The sequence below is a fragment of the Mauremys mutica genome, chromosome 2 (genome assembly GCF_020497125.1).
Source record: "Mauremys mutica isolate MM-2020 ecotype Southern chromosome 2, ASM2049712v1, whole genome shotgun sequence".
Lineage (NCBI taxonomy): Eukaryota > Metazoa > Chordata > Testudines > Geoemydidae > Mauremys > Mauremys mutica.
The window spans coordinates 175,923,564-175,944,152 of record NC_059073.1 but is presented as its reverse complement, the minus strand read 5'-3'; the positions used below and the strand labels follow the sequence as shown (position 1 = coordinate 175,944,152).

Sequence of the window (20,589 nt, the reverse complement as noted above, 5' to 3'; positions counted from 1 at the left end):
GCTGCAGGATCAGCTGCAGAAGGGTAACAATGAGAGCAAGGACTTTTATACCCTCTTGCTGAATGGGGAGGTGGGGCAGGCAACCCATTGCCCAAAAAACCTTACCATGGACCTTAGGGGGCAGCAGCTCCCCTTACCAGCTCTCTGAAGACAAAGCTGCTGTGTTTCCCTTAACACATCTCCAAGTCCGAAGGGAGACCCACATCTGTTGGATTTTGATATTTGTATTCAGAGACTAGAACGCCACACATAGTATTAGGCCATGCTAATAGGAATTTTATACTATGGTAGTGCCCTGAAGTGCCAGCCAAGATCAGAGTCCCATTTTGCTAGGCACTGTACAGATACAGAGACACAGAGAGATGAAGTGACATGCTCAAGGTCATATAGCAATTAAGCAGCAGAAATAGGAACAGAATCCAGATCTCCTGATCCACAACATACTACCTTATCCACTAGAACACTCTGCCTCAGCTACCTCAAAATTGGGGTATTGGACCGACTCAGTAAAAGTGGAACTATTATTGGGATGCTGCAAGGTACAATAAAAAATTTCAATATACCATATCTATTCTTTGAGTCCCATGGTGGTCATGATATAAGGTTTGCACTTTTACAACTACACCTGTACAACTAGAGGTGTTCAGTCTGTCTACAGGTAGCATAGGAATTAATGTACCTGTTGGGAATTCTCAGAAGCGAGGGAAGTTTCACGTAAAGCTGATACAGGTATCATCTGTGATGAGATGAAGTGTCTCATCTCTATTAGTTTATAAGTATGCCAATACTTATGATTTTATTTTTTTCCCACTTGCTAACCAACTTTCTTTCTTTAGAAACACAGGCTAAGATTATGAGGTTTTAGTTGAAAAACATGACTGTAAAGCTTTATATGGCTTTACAGCTATGCAAATAAAGTATTTCGTCCACAGGACAGATTTATCTGGTTTAGTGTATACAATAAATGATACCTCTGTGATTTTCATTCTCAAGCGGTGGTTTTCTGACTGTAGTCCTTCTAGCCGAGATGTACTGGCTTGATTGACACTGGTGACTGATGTTGATGTTTTTGAGTCTTCTTTCTTTTGATTTTGAGTGAATTGGAAACGTCTGTTCTGAGTGGCCGCATCAGGATTTGTCCTCAGTGTGATTAACTGAAAGGTTTAAAAGCTGTGAGAAATTCTGCAGAGGATTTTATTTTTATATCAGTTTCTCCCATCCCCCAAAATAATAGAAGGTACACTTTACTTTCCACATGGAGTACAATTTCTCTGTGACCATACAGACTCTTGAGCTATAATAACCTCTGTTGAACTGATGAACTGTTCTATTTTTTCCAATTATTGGGAAATGTTTCTTAAAGTTCCAGTTAAATATATTATTTTTTAATTTACTGCATCATCCCTTATTAGTTCTTTCCTTTCATTGATATTTTCATCCTTCAAAGGGAAACATTCAACTTAAAAATCACACTTCTGTCTGAAAATTTCTTACACTCTATAGTTACAAGGAATGCGGTGAGCAGAGAGAAACCCTAGACAGAATGCGAAAGAGAGGTACCGACAAAGGGATCACAGGGAATTTAGACTGGGTGGGAGTTCAGCAGCAGGGGAGGAGGAGTAGGCAGCCATTAGTAGACTAAAATAAAGAATAGCCATTCAAATAAATTAAATACACCACGTTTTTAAAAAAAGGTTAAGATCAAACTTAAAGATAAAGATAAACCCCAGCACAACCTAATAGACAGTGACAGAGAAAAAAAATCCACTTTAAATATGAAGGTGGAAGGCCAGCAGCAGTTTAACAAAGGTGGGGGCTATCCAGTTTACTTCAGAGAGTGCAAACTGTATGACCATTTGCCAAGTGACATATGTATAAACCCACTTCGAGCCTCTCATGGCCCTCAAGCACAGTGCAGCCTCTTAAGGCCAAAGCTGATGAACCAGTAAGGCCTACAGAGATAGCGAATTATTTGAAGAGACGGCATATAAGGACATGGTAATACTGTTCCACCTCAGAGCTGGCTCCCCACATCCTCCAGTTAGGGAAGTTCTTTCTTAGTTCATGAGCCGAAGGAATGAAGGGAAAAACGCCTCTCTTTGGAACTCCACTTCCGATAGAGGTGGGAAGAGGCTGATCAGGCAATGAAGTGATCATTCCAGAAGATGGGGTTATAAATGAGAGATACAGACAGGCTACGGTAATAGGCTACATTTGAAGACATCAGGTTGTAATTAAGTTAAGGTATTAATGACTATTGTATCCAGTTTTTATAGTTAATATTTCCAGACAAAAAACTGCATTAAGATGGAGTTAAGGTAGAGTCTGAGTAACTTTTTCATCGAGCAGAAAAAAATATCACAAAGTTTGGAAGTTTGAAGTGAACTAAATTCAAATTGGAAATAATACAGAAAGAGTAATTAATTATCAGATCAGCTGACCAAGGAATGTAGTGAATTCTGCATCACTTGGGAGTCTTTAAATTAAGATTTGGCTGTCTTGCTAGATAGATGTGCTCCACTTCATCCATATGTTGTTAGATTAGATGCAAAAATCAGTAGGTGAAATCTATGGTCAATGTTATACAAGATGCCAGACTAAAGTATCACAATGGTCCCTTCCAGCCATAAAATTTAATCAATCCTCTGTTGCTCTGCACTTGTACAGTCCAAAGTGGGTGTCAAATGCTACCAAATTAGAAAGATAGAGTTTTACATCAACTTTGTACTCACTTTGCACTGGTGTAAAATATTAGGATGCATAAGAAATTGGATTAAAAATGTTTTAATACCATTATACCAATCAATGCTATGCTCTCATATGGAATGCTATGCTCATTTCTGATCACCCTATCTCAGAAAGGATATAGTAGAAGAAGACGGCTTCAGAAATGGGTGATAAAAATAAACAGGCATGGGAAGATTTCTATATGACAAGAGACTAAAACTATTAGGATTGTTTACTTTAGAAAAGAGATGAATAAGTGGGGACATGTTAAAGGTATACATTGCAAGAAAAAAGGGACTTTAAAGGCAGCAGATTTAAAACTTCTAATAGGAATAATTTTTGAACCAATGCATACTTAACCTATGGAGCTCATTTCCATGAGATATTAATGGGGCTAACAATGTAATACTATTAAGAATGAGTGGACTTTTATATGGATAAGCAGATCTTCCAAAGTTAGGTAGGCAACAATATATTGGATATGAATCTGCATACTTGGGGTATAAGGCAACCTCTAGGTGAAGAAATGTTAGGACTAAACTTTTCTCTGATTTAGTTATTCCATTATGAGCTTTCTTGAACTTTCTTCTGAAGCATCTAGTGCTGGCAACAGGTTACTCGACTAGATGGACCACTGGGCTGAGCTAGTATGGCAATTGCTATGTCCTATATCCTGAGCTAAGAAGAGAAAATGGTTTTTCTCTTTGTTCAGTTGTTTACTTTGTGTATTTGACAGTCATTTGTGTAGAGTCACTGTTTCTCCTGGGCAGTCAGTTACTCCCTTCCAGAAATCACTCTTACAGATATCAACATAATGACTTTTTAAAATAAGAATTAATTTTTCACAAATAAATAAATAAATTAAAAAGCCACTTTCAGAGAGACCATTTTTACCTAGTATGCCATAAAGCTGGAATTTTAAAAAGTCATTAAAAAAAAGTCAAGTGGTTGATGTGCCTTTAATTAATGCCCAGTTAAGAAAGGTTGTGGTACCCCCATCTACAGGTGCCACAACTTGCCAAAGCAACATGCAGTATCAATAAAGCCTCTCTAGTCATACAAGTAACTATCCTGTAATTATATTCTAGAACTGATTTGACAGATCTATTATTTATTTATTTATTAATTATTATTATTATTTTATTTTATTATTTAATTTCATATTTATATTCAGGGTAGCACAAAAAGGCCACAACCAGGTTGGGCCCCATTTTACTAGGCACAGTGAAAACACTGTAAACAATAGTCCTTGCCCCCAAAGAGCTTAGAGTCTAAAAGACAAGACATAACAGGGGGCAAAGACAAACAAGTGGGCTAGGATGGAGGGCAGGGGAAGCAGGACAACAAACCTAAGATGGTATGCACAGTTTTTAGCCCTTCAGGAGGAGTGATCACAGCACTCCCCATGACTAGCCATGATCGGGCTTCAGTATTCTGTATGCATTATAGCAGAGAATTCTGAAGAGGGATGTGAAAAAGGACAATTTGGTGGCTTTATGGATTTTCCCTGGAAGCTTGGCAATAAGATAATAGATTGATGGAGTGGAGTTGAGATTTTTTCTATGCTCGGAGATATCAGTGCACGTTTGCATTGTGAGTGGAAGGAACCTGATGAGAGTGAGAAGCTGAGGAGGAGAAGAAGAGCAGGGGTGAGTCAGCCTAAGAAATGGGAAGGGATGGGAGGGCAGGGGCAGGGGCAGGTGGAGGGGTTAGAAGAAAGCTGGGAAGCAGTCTCAGTGTCTGTAACAGGGAAGAGGGAGGCAAGTGTGATGGAGAGGTGTGATAGAGATGGTCTTGTCAGATTTTGTCAAGTTGTTCTCCTTTGAAGAAATCAAGAAGATCCTATGGGGAGATATGCATTCATATTCAATTTGTCATTCACTAGTACTCCTAAATCTCTTGCTTCATGACTGTGTTTATGAATAGGCTCTCTTATCTTATGGCTATGTTGTAAGTAATTCTTCTGTAGGATCCAGTATAAAAAAGTTGGACTATACAGCCCTGGAGACTGAATTACTCTAACCGCAGAACGCATAAAGCACTACTGGTAAGCTAACGTGACATTCCACCCACATGTCTCAACCCTCACCTACAGGGACCACATTTAGAGGCGATTTAGTAGTTCAGTTCCTGCTCCCATTTGTAGTTGGTCTATCTGCTGAAAATGCCAATCACTGCCAGATGTGTTGGTGGTTTTGTGGTGTGGACACCTGTTCACTAAGAACTGTTTTTAATTCTGGCTAGGAACAGATGCCACAACTAAACCCCAGGTTGTGAGTTCAATCCTTGAGGGGGGCCATTTAGGGAGATGGGGCAAAAATCTGTTGGATGACTTAATTGGGGATTGGTCTTGCTTTGAACAGGGGGTTGGACTAGATGACCTGAGGTCCCTTCCAACTCTAATATTTTATGATATACTTTACAGAAGCCACTAAAGAATTGTTGACAGTTGGTCATTATTAACCTTAGTTGGATTGGACCTGGTGACCTAGAGGTGAAAGGCTCCCAGTCTCTGAGGCATCCAGTCTCCAACTAACTATATGAAAGTCATCCAGGATACACATTTCATTTATGTTTATGTTACTTCAAAATATCAAGTAGATTTCCAAAAAATGAGGTCTTTACAAAGTCAAACTCCCATAGGAATCAATTTCCCTTTGACTCAGATTCTGTCAGACTCACCTTGACTAGCACCTCACTTCACAAGTAGCCCACAAGTGAATGGGACCATTTGTGGAGTGACATCAGACTCTGGCTCTTTGTGAATACATTCTGATTCATTCCACCAGTGCATAATATAAATATACACCTCTACCCCAATATAACGCAACCCGATATAACATTAATTCTGATATAACGCAGTAAAGCAGCACTCCGGGGGTGGGGGTGGGGGAGGCTCTGGCGGATCAAAGCAAGTTTGATATAACGCGGTTTCACCTATAACACAGTAAGATTTTTTAGCTCCCGAGGACAGCGTTATATCAGGATAGAGGTGTACAAGAGGAGCTCAAAGATAATAAAAGGCAATTAAATCGTGTGTTTCAGGGCACATCTACATGGGTCAGGAAAGAATTCCTCTCTCCTTCCATCATTGAATTGCACAGTCGGTGAGATGCATTAGGCTTTTTTGAGAGGGCCCCCCTTGGACGCATCAGATATTGGCCACTAATGTAGGCAGCATCCCAGACTTGATGGACCAATAGTCTGCTTTTATATCACAAATCCTGTGTTCCTCGGAGTTTCTATTATGTGGCAACCATTCCTGCTGTGTCTAGTGCTTCACAGTCCTTAACATATTTATCCTCACAATACCCCTCTAATGTAGACGAACACTCTTATGGCTGTTTTGCAGATAAGGAACCAAGGCATAGAGGGTATGTCTACACAGCCCGTGGCAGTGAGCCTCCCAGGCTGGGTCGACAGATTTGGGCTTGCAGGGCTCATGCTACTGCACTAAAAATAGCTGTGTAGGTGTTGTGGCTCAGGCTGGAGCTCAGGCTCTGGAAGCCTAAGGAGAGCAGTGGACTCCACAGCCCAAGCTCCATCCAGCCTGAGCCAGAACTTCAAAGCACTGTCTACACATCTATGTTTAGCATGGCAGCACAAACCCCGGGAGGCTGAGTCTGTTGACCCGAGCTTCTGTGGGCTGTGTAGACATACCTCGAGAGATGGAATAACTTGCCTTAGGTCACATAGCTTGTCTGAGGCACAGCAGAAAATTGAACCCAGGTCTTCTAAGCCTATGAATAGCACCCTTCCTCTCTTGCATTCCTTAAAAGAAGGAACCAGAGACCTATTCAAATTACGGATGCAAATCATTGTTTCCTGCAGACTTAGTGAGAGAGTGAGAGTGTATGGATTAGAAATGTATGTATTCAAGTTCTTGCACATTTTCCTTTATGTATTCATCTTTCTCCAAAATCTCATGGAAGTTCACCCCCTCTCCCACTAGGGCTCAGAGATAATTTAATGCATAACAAATTGGCTTAATTTAGAAATCTCACATATTCCTCTTGCTTGTAGGAGTAATGAAATTAATATAGAATTACCATACAAAAATCAAGCAACAATGTAAGTACTAGCATAAATGAATTCACCTACCTTAGGTACAAAAACAAGGCAGAGTGTAATGGTACTGCAGAATATAATGACTAAAGCAACAATGCAGAACTGAACATTGGGTTGATCCCGAGTGAGGAATGAAACTGCAGCTCCAATAATACACATGATCCCCACATTGTATACACTCATCCCGATGTATTTGCTGTCATTCAAAGCAGGAATGCTGACATTTCGAGTCTCCCATGCTAAGAAACAACCAAATAACTGAAATAGAAAAGAAAAAAAAAAGAAAGAAAAGAAAAAAGCTCATTGTTATAACACAATACCACTAGTTTACATGACTCAAAAGAGTAGTTTTTATTACAAGCTGTTATATATTTGGCATGGTATTTCTCTATGAGCAATTTATGGATTGTTGACAGATCGATACAGCATTAAGAACCAGAGATATGAATGTGCACAGCACACAATATCTAATTCAAAATACACTAACTTCTATCAGTAACTACAAAAATTAGATTTATATTGCTAATCCTACTCTCAAGAGATAAATGTGAAAACTATATTAGCAATCGGAAGAGATGGGACTGAATTTCCCCAAAGTTCAGGGTTGTTTGAATCTAGGCCCATCTTTAGCCATCAGTAAAGAAATATCATTACTGCTTTCATTCAAGGATTTCATTAAAACCCAAATATGGGAGGCCCAATTCATTTAGGCTTTGTTTCAGCGATGACTGAGAGTCCTAGTCAATCCTAGTCAATCATTCACTGATTATCACCTCCATTAGTAAACGGGCAGTGCTGAGAAACATCCTGTGACATCATTCAGACTTGTCCAGATAGAAACACCCACAGAAAAAAGCAGCACACCAGCTGCTAGGACAACAAGTGTGATTTATTTTATCGCAGGAGGAGTTGATAGTAACCATTATATTTAGGTGGCCTAGCACCTAATATAAACAATTCTTGTGACCTTTTTTGACAAGCTCTAACACCTCCACTGTTTACAACAGGCCTTTGAAATTCAGTAGAGGGAATGTCTTTAGGCTTCAGCAGTGGTTCTCAACCTTTCCTGACTACTGTACCCCTTTCAGGAGTCTGATTTGTCCTGTGTACCCCAAGTTTCACCTCGCTTAAAAACTACTTGTGTACAAAATCAGATACAAAAATACAAAAGTGTCACGGCACCCTACTACTGAAAAATTGCTTACTTTTCTCATTTTGTCCACGTGAAATTTTAGTCTGTACTGACTTTGCTAGTGCTTTTTATGTAGCCTGTTGTAAAACTAGGCAAATATTTAGATGAGTTGATGTACCCCCTGAAAGACCTCTGCGTACCTCCAGTGTACCCCTGGTTGAGAACCACTTGGCTAGAGAAGCACCTTTTCTTTGAAATTCCATTAAGGTTTGGCTGAGATATAAACTGCTGAAAATCACTTCTCTCCTCTCAGTTGCATTCCTCAAGAAAATTTTGGCAACTTGCCAGAAAAGTAACTGAACATGAACATTCCAAATGGCTGGGATCAGGCGACTGCCTAAGCAGCAGCAGCTGGAGGAGGACACGTTGCCCTCTGAGGAACCCTGGGGACCAGACAGCTTTTCTGGGACTGGGGAAACTGGGTCAGACTCCCCATGGCACATGTCCCAGCCCACCCCAGTCAAACCAAGCCTCTCAGTATGCCAGGGAGACTCCCGTTTGCAACCAAAAACTCCCCATTCCCAATTTAATGTCATTTCCTGCATAAAAATGTTACTCAGAATATGTGTCAGCCACACATGCACATCAGCCTTTGTTTGGAGAAACTCTGGCCAAAGCCGTCCCTTGGGTAGGCCGAATCAGGGCAACTGCTCCAGGCCCCACTCTTTGGGAGGCCCGGCGGGCTGGTATGATTAGCTGGTGCGGTCGGTCCTAGAAGCGATGAATCTGTCACTTCTGCACCGGGCCCCCCCACTCTGGGCCCCACGCTTTGGGGGTCCCCCCGGGCTGGTGCAATTGGTCAGTGTGGTCAGTCCCAGAAGAAATGAATCCGTCACTTCCGCCCCAGGCCCTGCACCCCACTAAGGACGGCCCTGAAATATGACAGATGCACAACATGCTGGGTAATGTAGCTGACCTTTGCTCTCCTTTTGGTTTCAACTAATGGGAGTTCAGAAGGGGTAGAGCTGGATGGGCTTGGTGACCAATGGCACAGGGGGGTGGAAGCTTTGAAGAACAGGGTTGCAGTGGTGGTGTGGAGCCCTGGCAGTGTGAAGTGGAGTCAGGTAAGGGGGCGGTGGCAGTATGTCAGGGAGAGGGCGGTCATGCCCCACTCTCCCCCAGGCCCTGACCACTGCAGGGAGTAGATAGATGGGGAGTTCAGGGAGGTGGGACACAGCCCCACTCACTCTGGGACTCAACACAGCAGGGGGTGAGTGGGGTGGGTGAGTTCATGCCCCTTTCTCCCCAGGCCTTTGAGTGCAACAAGAGGGGTATCAGGAAGGGAGTAATATCCCCTCCTCTTTTGGGACTTGGTGCAGCCAGGAAGGGGTAGACCTGGGTAGTTCTATTCTGCTGAAAGCACCAGGCCAAAAGTGAATGTCTTGTCTTCACTTCCCTGGGTGTAAATGCAGGCCTGCCTCCCAGAACATAGCCTGCCAGAACATAGCCAGGGGCAGCTCTATGTTTTTTGCTGCCCCGAGCACTGCAGTCAGCTGTTCACGCAGATTCGGCGGTGTTTCTGCGGGTGATCTGCCGCGTACCCGCCACCGAATTGCTGCCGAAGCCGCGGGAATGGCGGACCTCCTGAAGGCTGCCTGACTGCCTCCCTCACAGCGACCAGCAGGCTGCTCCCCATGGCTTGCCGCCCCAGGCACGCACTTCCTGCGCTGGTGCCTAGAGCTGCCCCTGCCTGCAGCTGAGCTTGGGATAGCCCTCCTGGGGCAGGGCCCACACTGGGGGTGGGGCTGCAAGTCTGCTTGCTTTGGTGTGTGTCCTACAGGGTGCAGGCATTGGATGGGCTGGAAAAGGCTAAGGAGACTGGATGGGAGTATTAGTGAGTTGGCAAGGGGATGGCAGTGATGGTGTGTTAGTAGGGCTAGCAGTGGCAGTGTTGTGGGGCGGGAGGCAGGGCAGTGAGGTTAGCAGTGGGGGTGTTTGGAGGGCATCACAGGTGTTGGAGGCTGGGGTGGGATGTTTCCTGAAATGAATTTGAAAGTGTTGATCAGTATGCCTCATTCCCTTTGGGGGCACCACAGGGGGAAAGGGGGAAAGGGAAAAGAGAGAGAGGGGTTGCTTTCCCCTCAGCCAAATGCACAGTACCAGTCGATCATTCCCCCCAGGACTGCAGCCTTCTCCTGTTGCTAGCTAACGTAGCTAGTCTGGTAGCTCAAGTAGTAGTAGTCTGTGCTGCAATGTCCCTGATGATGGTGATGATAGGACATGGAGGGTGGAGGCTTACAGTTACAGTTCTGACCATGTAATTAAAAAGTGTCTCATAATGCATATGCATAAAGGGGCTGAATGAAGGTTGCAGAGACAACCTTAATACGAAGGTTGCTTACCTGTATCCAGTTCTTCAAAATGGACTCTGCATATTGATACTGTTGGATATGTGCTGACTGATGTCACTGAATGGTGCAATCTTCCACTAGCAGTGCCTAGTCAAACACTCACATGCCCCTTTCTGCCCCTACCCTCAGCCTCCGAGCATTATTCTGAGGACGAGGCTATAAAAGGGAGGGAGGCAGCAGTTACCACCTCAGTTCCTTCCACTGCTAATGCTGAGCCAGTAGAAAACAGGATCCCGCAAAACAGAGGAAGGAGAGTAGGGCATGTGAATATGCAGAATCCATCTCAAAGAATCTCAGTTACAGGTTAGTAACATTAATTTCTTCTTTGACTTTTCTCGGCATAGTCCCACTCCTGGTATAGTTTAGTCCGTAGTACACATTTTAAACAGGATGGTTGGTATGGAGTCCTAACTAAATAAGGACTGAAGCACAGAACTACCAACTGTGCATCTGACCATATATAACAGATAATGTTTAATGAATATGTGTTTTGACTCCACATGGCTGCTGTACAAATTTATAGTAGTGGAACATGTCTCATACATGCCACCATTGCTACCATCACCCTAGTAGAGTGTGCTTACAGCTGAAGAGTGGGAGATCATGCTGCACTCTTATATCTTTCTATTATACACTGTCTGACTCATCTTGATAATGTTTGTGCTGACGCAAGATTTCCTTTATCGTTACCAGCATACGAAACAAGCAATTTATGCAAAAACCTAAAGTCCTTGCTCCTATTGAAATAGAATGATAAAACTCTTTTTGCATCCAAACAATGCAGCTTTGATTTGCCCTTACTCAAATGAGGTCTGGGAAAAAACACTGGTAGACTAATGGACCAACTGATATGGAACTCAAGTGATATTTTGGTATGAATCTAGGATGTGGATGAAGAAATACACTGTATTTATAAAAGGTCATAAATAGCATGTCAGCCATTAAGGCATGAAGTTTACTAAACTTCCAAGCTAATGTTATGGCTATAATAAAAGCAGCCTTAATTGATAGATGAAATAAGGAACATGAAAATAAGGGCTTGAAGGGTGGAGACATAAGCTGTGATTGCATTAAGTCCAATGGTGCAATAGAATCTCTTACCGGGGGTACAAATTTAGTAGTCCTTTAAAAAACTGTTAACAACATTATGTGAAAATACTGACTTGAATATAAGAAGCTGCTGTTTCAGCTAAATATACCTTTAAATGCTTTAAATATAACAATTACTCTAATATAGTTTGAATAGGGGATGACACAGGATTTATATCCTTATCAGATAGCCATGGCAAAAATCTTTTCCATTTTAACTTATAATATTTTCTAGTTGATTTCCTTATAGCATTAAGTAGAACATGTAGAAAAAATTATCTAAGGTATATCTGTAGACAAAGACTTCTCCAGCTCTGCTAAAAGCGTATTGCCCATGCTGTCAGATGCAGTGATGACAGGGTGTCGATGGTACACTTTTCCTTGTTGTGTCAGAGGCCTTGTCTACACTATGAGTTCATGTTGAATTTAGCAGCGTTAAATCAAATTAACCCTGCACCTGTCCACACAACGAAACCCTTTACTTCAATATAAAGGGCCCTTAAAATCGATTTTTGCTCCTCCCTGACGAGGCGAGTAGCGCCAAAATCGACATTGCCATTTTGAGTTAGGGTTTGTGTGGCCGCAATTCGACGGTATTGGCCTCTGGGAGCTATCCCACAGTGCACCATTGTGACCACTCTAGACAGCAATCTGAACTCACTGGTCAGGTAGACAGTAAAAGCCCCGCGAACTTTTGAATTTCATTTCCTGTTTGCTCAGCGTAGAGAGCTGATCAGCACAGGTTACCATGCAGAGCTCATCAGCACAGACGAAATGCCAAAACATTCGAAAAAATCTCAAAGGGCATGATGGAGAGAGGCCACAATAGGGACTCAGTACAGTGCCGCGTGAAAGTTAAGGAGCTCAGACAAGCCTACCAGAAAACCAAAGAAGCAAACGGAAGATCTGGTTCAGAGCCACAGACGTGCTGCTTCTACACTGAGCTGTAGGCAATTTTAGGGGGGGCTGCTACCACTACCCCACCTCTGACCGTGGATTCTGAGGAGGGGGTAATCTCAGCTATGGCTGAGGATTCTGTGGACGGGGAAAATGATGATGAGGAGGAGGACGAGCTTGCAGAGAGCACACAGCACACCATTCTCCCCAACAGCCAGGATCTTTTTCTCAGCCTGAATGAAGTACCCTCCCAAGGCATTATCCCAGACCATGAAGCCATGGAAGGGACATCTGGTGAGTGTACCTTTGTAAATATAAAACATGGTTTAAAAGCAAGCGTTTTTTAATGATTAATTTGCCCTGAAGACTTGGGATGCATTTGCAGCCAGTACAGCTACTGGAAAAGTCTGTTAACGTGTCTGGGGATGGAGTGGAAATCCTCCAGGGACATCTCCATGAAGCTCTCCTGGAAGTACTCCAAAAGCCTTTGCAGAAGGTTTCTGGGCAGCTCAGCCTTATTCCGTCCTCCATAGTAGGACACTTGACCACGCCATGCTAGTAGCAAGTAATCTGGTATCATTGCATGACAAAGCCTGGCAGCATATGGTCCCGGTGTTTGCTGGCATTCAAGCAACATCCTTTCTTTATCTCGCTGTGTTATCCTCAGGAGAGTGATATTGTTCATGGTAACCGGGTTGAAATATGGGAATTTAATTAAGGGGACAGAGGTGGCTATTCCTACTGGGCTGTTTGCCTGTGGCTGAAAAGAAATCCTTCCCTGCAGTTAGCCATTTCATTGGTGCTGAGCTTTTCGCGTTTGGCTAGCAGGGATCTTCCCTAATACCAGCCACACAGTGAGGGGAGGGGTAAAGCGATCATCCCAGAGAATTGGATGCAGGGAGGGGTTAGTTTGGTTTCTGCAGGGATCTTCCCTGATACCAGCCACGCGGTAGGGGGAGGGATAAAGCGATCATCCCAGAGAATTGAATGGGGCGGGGAGTTTAGTTTGGTTTCTGCTGCTGCACGTTAACCAGGAAAACTGCAGCACTCAACGGGCTTTGCTTGGTATGTGGGAAAGGAGGGCGCTGCTTTTATGAAGGCTGCAGAAGCCAAAAGACAATGGCTTATCATGGCCGCATGCAAGCCGAATTCTGTTGCCCAGACCTGCGTCTGTGATCTCCAACACCAAAGGCACTCAATATTAAGATGCAAAATGCAACCTTGTACTGAAATCACATGTGCTATGTAATGTGAATAGTGTTGTTCACCGTGAAAGAGTATAAGCATTGTTCTGTAAAATGTATCTTTTTAAATACTTCTCTCTCTTTTTTCCCTCCGTCCCACAGCTGCAAGTTTTTCAAGCCTCCCTCCTCCGTCCTGAAAGCTATCTCATAAGGCGGTGAAAAAAAACGACGTGAGACTAAATGTTCTCAGAAATCATGGAATCGACCCGCAATAAAAGAGCTCATCTGAATGAGTGGAAGGTCACCCTATCCCAGTACAGGAAAAATGCCAGTGAACGTGAGGCCATGAGGGATGAACGTGAGGAGAGGAGAGACACTCTAGATGAGAGGTGGCAGGATGCAATGCTGGGGCTGCTGTGTGATCAAACTGACATGCTCCGGCGTCTAGTGGAGCTTTAGGAACGGCAGCAGGATCACAGAGTGCCACTACAGCCCCTGTATAACTGCCCTCCCCCCTTCCCAAGTTCCATAGTCTCCTCACCCAGACGTGTAAGAACACAGGGGGAGGCTCTGTGCACCCGCCCACTCCACCCCAGTGGACAGCCCAACCAAAAGGCTGTCATTATTTTGAACTTTTGAAGTGGCCTTTTCCTTCCCTCCTATCCTCCTCCCAAACCCCACCCAGGCTACCTTGTCAGTTCTCTCCCTCTTTTTATAATCAATTAATAAAGAATATATGATTTTTAAATGATAGTGACTTTATTTCCTTAGAAAGCAAGCTGTGATTGAAGGGGGAGGGTGGGTTGCTTACAGGGAATGAGTCAATCAAGGGGGCAGGTTTTCATCAAGGAGAAACAAACAGAACTGTCACACCATAGCCTGGCCAGTCTTGAAACTGGTTTTCAAAGCTTCTTTGGTGAGCAGCGCTTCCTGGTGTGCTCTTCTAATCGCCCTGGTGTCTGGCTGCACGTAATCAACGGCAAGGCGATTTGCCTCAGCCTCCCATCCCGCCATAAACATCTCCCCCTTACTCTCACAGAGATTGTGGAGCACACAGTAAGCAGCAATAACAATGGGTATATTGGTTTGGCTGAGGTCTGAGCGAGTCAGTAACGTGCGCCAGCGACCCTTTAAACGTCCAAATGCACATTCTATCACCATTCTGCACTTGCTCAGCCTGTAGTTGAACAGCTCCTGACTACTGTCCAGGCTGCCTGTGTATGGCTTCATGAGCCATGGCATTAAGGGGTAGGCTGGGTCCCGAAGGATAACTATAGGCATTTCAACATCCCCAACTGTTATTTTTTGATCTGGGAAGTAAATCCCTTGCTGCAGCCATTTAAACAGAGTAGTGTTCCTGAAGACATGAGCGTCATGAACCCTTCCCGGCCATCCCACATTGATGTTGGTGAAACGTCCCTTGTGATCCACCAGTGCTTGCAGCACCATTGAAAAATACCCCTTGCAGTTTATGTACCGGCTGCCCTGGTGCTCCGGTGCCAAGAAAGGAATATGGGTTCCATCTATTGCCCCACCACAGTTAGGGAACCCCATTGCAGCAAAGCCTTCCACTATGTCCTGCACATTTCCCGGAGTCACAACCTTTGGTAGCAGCAGCTCAGTGATTGCTTTGGCTATTTGCATCACAGCAGCCCCCACAGTAGATTTGCCCACTCCAAATTGATTCCTGACTGACCGGTAGCTGTCTGGCATTGCCACTCGCTTCTCAACTGTGAGGGCTGCTCTCATGTTTGTATTCTGGCACTTCAGGGCAGGGGAAAGCAAGTCACAAAGTTCCATGAAAGTGCCCTTACGCATGTGAAAGTTTCACAGCCACTGGGAATCGTCCAACACCTGCAACACTATACGGTCCCACCAGTTAGTGCTTATTTCCCAGGCCCAAAATCAGTGTTCCATGGCTAGAACCTGCCCCATTAACAGCATGATCTCCAAAGGGCCCACGGTTTGAGAGAATTCAGTGTCCATGTCCTCATCACTCTTGTCGCCGCGCTGCCGTAGCCACCTCCTCCTTGCCTGGTTTTGCAGGTCCTGGTTCAGCATAAACTGCACGATAATGCACGAGGTGTTTACAATGTTCATGATTGCTGTCTTGAGCTGAGCGGGCTCCATGATTGCCATGGTATGGCGTCTGCACAGTTCACCCAGGAAAAAAGGCGCAAAAAGGTTGTCTGCCGTTGCTTTCATGGAGGGAGGGGCGAGGCTGTAGCCAGAACCACCAGCGACAATGTTTTTTGCCCCATCAGGCATTGGGATCTCAACCTAGAATTCCAATGGGTGGGGGAGACTGCAGGAACTATGGGATAGCTACCCACAGTGCAACGCTCCAGAAGTCAACGCTAGCCTTGGTACATGGACGCACACCGCCGAATTAATGTACTTAGTGTGGCCGCATGCACTCGACTTTATACAATCGGTTGCCCAAAATCAAATTCTGTAAATTCGGAGTAATCCTGTAGTGTAGACATACCCAGAGGGTCTGTCAATGCTAGTAAGCATCTATCTTCCCTTGGAATGAAGAGCAAGTGTGTGTACCACTGTTGTCTTGGCCATGCTAGTATGATCAGTATCAACTGTGATTAATCCTGTCTGATTTTTTTCAACCACTTTCAACATTAGAAAAAAAGACAGGCAAGCATACACTAGCTCTGTCTCCCAACTGAAGAGGAAACACACCTGCTGTTAGACACTGAGTATCTATTCCTGTCCTCTAACAAAACTATTGGCATGTCATGTTGAACTTTGTAGCACAGAAATCTATCTTTGGAGTACCCCAAAGAGCAAAGATGTCTCAGATCACTGAGTCTTTCAAGGACCATTAATGAATCTGGGTAGATTCCCTGCTCAGTTGGTCTGCTAACTGGTGGATCCCTTATTATGACCCTGTGTCCCCCATGCCTGTCCTTGTTTATTCATTTGTTGTCCCTTGAATTTAGTTGAACCCATAGGCTGAGGAAGGGGCCTTCCTGTGTTATGGCTTTCCCAGTATTCAATTGGTGGTCTGCTAACTGGGTAGGGGATCTTGCAAGATGCAGAGCTACTGGGTACACCTCATGGAGTATACACCCATCGCAAAGTTGTATTGCCTCCTTGCAAAGATATGATGGTCAGGCTCCTCTCTGTTTGTTTACATAGTTCATTGTGGTCATATTGTCTGTGGCCAGTTGAACCACTGACCCTTGTATCTGGGGAAGAAACTATATGAATGCCAACCAAATTATCCTTAACTCGAGTATGTTGATATGAAGCTGACTGTCCTGTTGACAACAGAACCCCTTGTTACAAACTTGATGAGCTGTGCCCTGAAGCGTATTTTTGAGGCATCTGTAGATGGAGCAGGAGGGATGAACAACACCCCTCTCAGAACATTTCCTTGATCCATCAACCATCAGAGGGATCTTTGGATTTCTGCTAGGATGGTAAGTATCAGATCCATACTGTCTACTATGGATCTGAAGTTTTTTAACAACCAACATTGCAGTGGTATCATACTTAGTCTTGCATAAGGTGTGACATATGTAGTTGACATCAGCAGACACATTAATGATAGAAAGAACTTTACTTTCTGAGACGGACTCTGCAGTAGAGATTTAGAAAAGAGTGCCTATGAATAGGATTTTCTATGATGGAGTCAGTAAGGATTTCTTTTAATTTATTAAGAAACTCAAACTTTGGAATACAGAGCATGTGAAATTTGTGATTTCTTCTAGCTCACCCTCTGAGGCTGCTTTTAGGAGTCAGTGGTCTAAATATGGAAAGACAAAATCCCTTGTCTCCAGAAATGCTGCTACTATGGACAGACATTTGGTAAAGAGATGGGATCCTGAGGAAAGGCCAAAGGGGAGGACCCTGAATTGAAAACGGTCCTACCCTATGGCGAAATGAAGGTACTTCCTGTGTGATGGTCTTATTGAAATATGAAAAGAAGCTTCTTTGAGATGGATCACAGTAAACCAATCTAGGTAAGACAGGGAAGGAATAATGGAAACTAGAGTCAACATTCTGAAATGCAGCCATCAAAAATACTTTTTAGTTTCCTTAGATCCAAGATGGGATGAAGTCCTCCATTTTTCTTTGGAAATGGGAAATAGAACCTTTGATTCCTGAAATGTATTGGAACCTCCTCTATTGCTTCCTTTGTTTACAGATAATTGATTTCTTTTCTTAACACTGAGTCATGAGAAGGGTACCCAAAAGAGGCAGATGTGGGAAGTTGGTTTGGGGTGAGAGTGTTGCACTGGATGGAGAAACTGTTCTTTATAATGCCCAGAACCCATCTCTCTGTGACGATATTTAGGTAATTGCTTTAACATTGGCTTAAACTGTCTCCAGTTGTAAGGGAAATAGAAGCCAAGATTGGTTTGCTGCCCTGAATACCACCCCAAACCTGCATCTAACAGCAGGCAAAGAAATGGTGGCAGACAAATTCTTCTGCTTCATTCTGGCTTTAAATGGTCATCTCTTATATGACTGAGAAGTAGCAAATTGTTATTGCTGTTGCTGTTGGTAGTGATGTCTACCTTTGTTGAAATAAGAAGAAGGTAGGTATTTAGCTATTCACATGTTTAGAGAGGAAGAAGAGATTAGTTTCCTTCCTAGGGAATCTAATCTTTTCCCTTCTCTATTGCTAGGAGTAGAATGTACCTCCTGATCTTGATCTTTGCACTGTTGCCACCACTACTAGAGAATTTGGCGAAGGATTGATACCAGTCAGCTCTGTGTTCTTGGGGAACCAGGGCGCAGTATCCAGCCTGTCTGACTCATGAAAGATACTCCCCCACCAGCCTCTGCTTAAACCAAAACCCACCAGAGAAAAGACTTGCAGAGAGCAATGAAGGGTGGATGGGAGACACACCTAAACCCCTCCTGACAAGGGTGACAAGATTAAGACATCTCCATTAGCATACAGAATGAAGAACAGAGACAACTCCCCTAGCCTCATCTGCACGAAAGATAGGACAGGGAGACATCTCAATTTGCATACAGAATGGAAAACAGAGAACCGCACTGAACTCTGGGACCAGAAAAAAGCAGGGAAGCACTGCATCATGGGAATCTCTGTTCCAGATGTTAATGAACCTACACCTGCCCACACCCAGCTCAGCAATTATCAGACCAATTCTAGTTATGAATCCTTGACTGATATCCAAAATACTGAAGCAGCCTAGTTGCATTGTGAGCTCCCTGGAAGAAAATACCACCCATAGCCAAGAGTGATCAGCTCCTATTGTCTAGCCTAAAGAAAACCCTTGAGTCATCAGCTTACCTATAAACAAATCTAGTGTTCTCCCTTGAACCATTGTATTTTCTCTGCAAAAATCCCTACTCACCCTCCAGTCAGTGTTCTGATGCTTAGATCCAAACTGTGCATCAGTTCCACTGGGACTCCATATTCTCCTGTCTGATCATACTGGGGGCTCTGCCTGTCTCCTGCCCGCAGGACCCTGAGCTACCACCATCACCTGGGAACTCTGACCAGTTCAAGCTTCAGGGAGCGGTGAGATCCCCTTCTCTTTCTCTCTCTCTGTTTTCCTTTCTACCTTAGGTATTAACCTTTAATAATGTATGTTATGTTGGTTTAGCCCTCCTTGTGTAGTTATCTCTATTATTCAATAAATAACTTTTATGGTTAAGTTGGTTGCTTCTCTCTCTCTTGCTGAACTTCACTCTTTTGTATTGTTAGCTTCCCCCATTTACTCTGCAGCAACACTTCTTTTACCTAAGCTAAAGATCCCTGCAGCGCCCAAAATACTGTGGGGTTTGCTCATCAAGTAGGTTACTGCCAGTACAATTGTGATGTGAGAGTGGGGATAGGAACGTGCTGAATCTGGGACACATAAGGGTAACAGCTTAAAAAGTGCTGCTTGACCCAGCCCATGAAGCCCAGGGGCATATAAGAAGAGTCAGCTTGAAAGTGCTGCTTCCTCCAGCCCAGTGAGTCCAAAGACATATAAGGGTCAGCTTGAAAGTGCTGATTGACCCAGTCCACTCAGACTTGCTCTGTTAATGTACGTGTGGGTGTGTTCATCTGGTTCTGGAGTTAGAGAAACCCAGCCCTAAGGAACCTAGGTCCTGCAGGATAGCTCCATTGGGAGGGGACTTGCAGAAGGGAGAAGTAGAGCTCCATATGAAAACACAAGTGACAGAAGCAGTACATTGACAAAATTACAACCCCGCCCCCAGAAGAGTAACCCGAAAAAATGAGCATACCCCAAAGTAATGGGCAAATCGGATAACAGGATGTACATGAAAAAAAGAAAATCCTTCATATGGAATCTGGTAAAGCTTATCTATCTTGTTTGCAATTAGCTGCCACGACGACGGGGTATTCCACATTAATTTTGCTGGTTGCCATACTCTCTCCAAAAGTGGCAGAGAAACTTTATTTGTAGAAGTGCTTCCAAATATATAAAAAATGGGATGCACAGTTTCTTTTAATGAAAAGGAAGGTTATTTCAATGTAGAAACCATTCTGCTGATTAATTCCTGGGAATGAATGGCATCCTCTGAAGTTGAAGGTGTTGAGGCTATTCCCACATTTTTGTCTGGAGAGGATTCACCCATAGGTTCCTGATCATGGGAAAGATCTGCCTGTAGAGAAACGTCTACCTTCTCCTCTTCATCATATAATTCATCATTAATTAGAGTAGGGGACTTGTATCCCATTACTGGGTCCATTAGTGTAGGATTCAAATGTCTTAGATCTGAATGTGCTCGAGAGTGGATGTGTCCGATCCATATAATTTGGATCTGGATGTCACAGATCCAGAAAGACCTCACCAGACTGATGGTGAACAGAAGGCTTGACCCTGGACGGAAGTTGATATGGAAGGTCTGGAGCTAACCAATAAGGTCAAGGAATTCATGGAGGCACTTGCCAATCCTGTCAATTTCAACAGTTTGGTATCATGGCAGAACCAGGGGGATACCTGGGTTTGTAGTAGTCCGTGTCCAATGGAGGTCTCTGAGATTGTGGTTCCGGACTATCCATTGGATCCAGTTGTTCATTTGAATGTGGATCTGAGTCCAGATCTGACAACAAAATGATTGGGGTGGGGGGACT

General features: G+C 43.8%; 1 protein-coding gene across 1 annotated transcript in view; it reads right to left on the bottom strand.

Annotated features, from left to right (window-relative positions):
• Nucleotides 1–20,589, bottom strand: part of GABBR2 (gamma-aminobutyric acid type B receptor subunit 2) — a 940,989-nt gene that overhangs the window by 40,782 nt on the left and 879,618 nt on the right. The window contains exons 15-16 of the mRNA XM_045004115.1: nt 6,829–7,053; nt 972–1,154 (exon numbers count right to left, since the gene is read on the bottom strand). Of these exons, the coding sequence (XP_044860050.1) occupies nt 972–1,154; nt 6,829–7,053 (408 nt within the window). The remainder of the gene's footprint in view (nt 1–971; nt 1,155–6,828; nt 7,054–20,589) is intronic.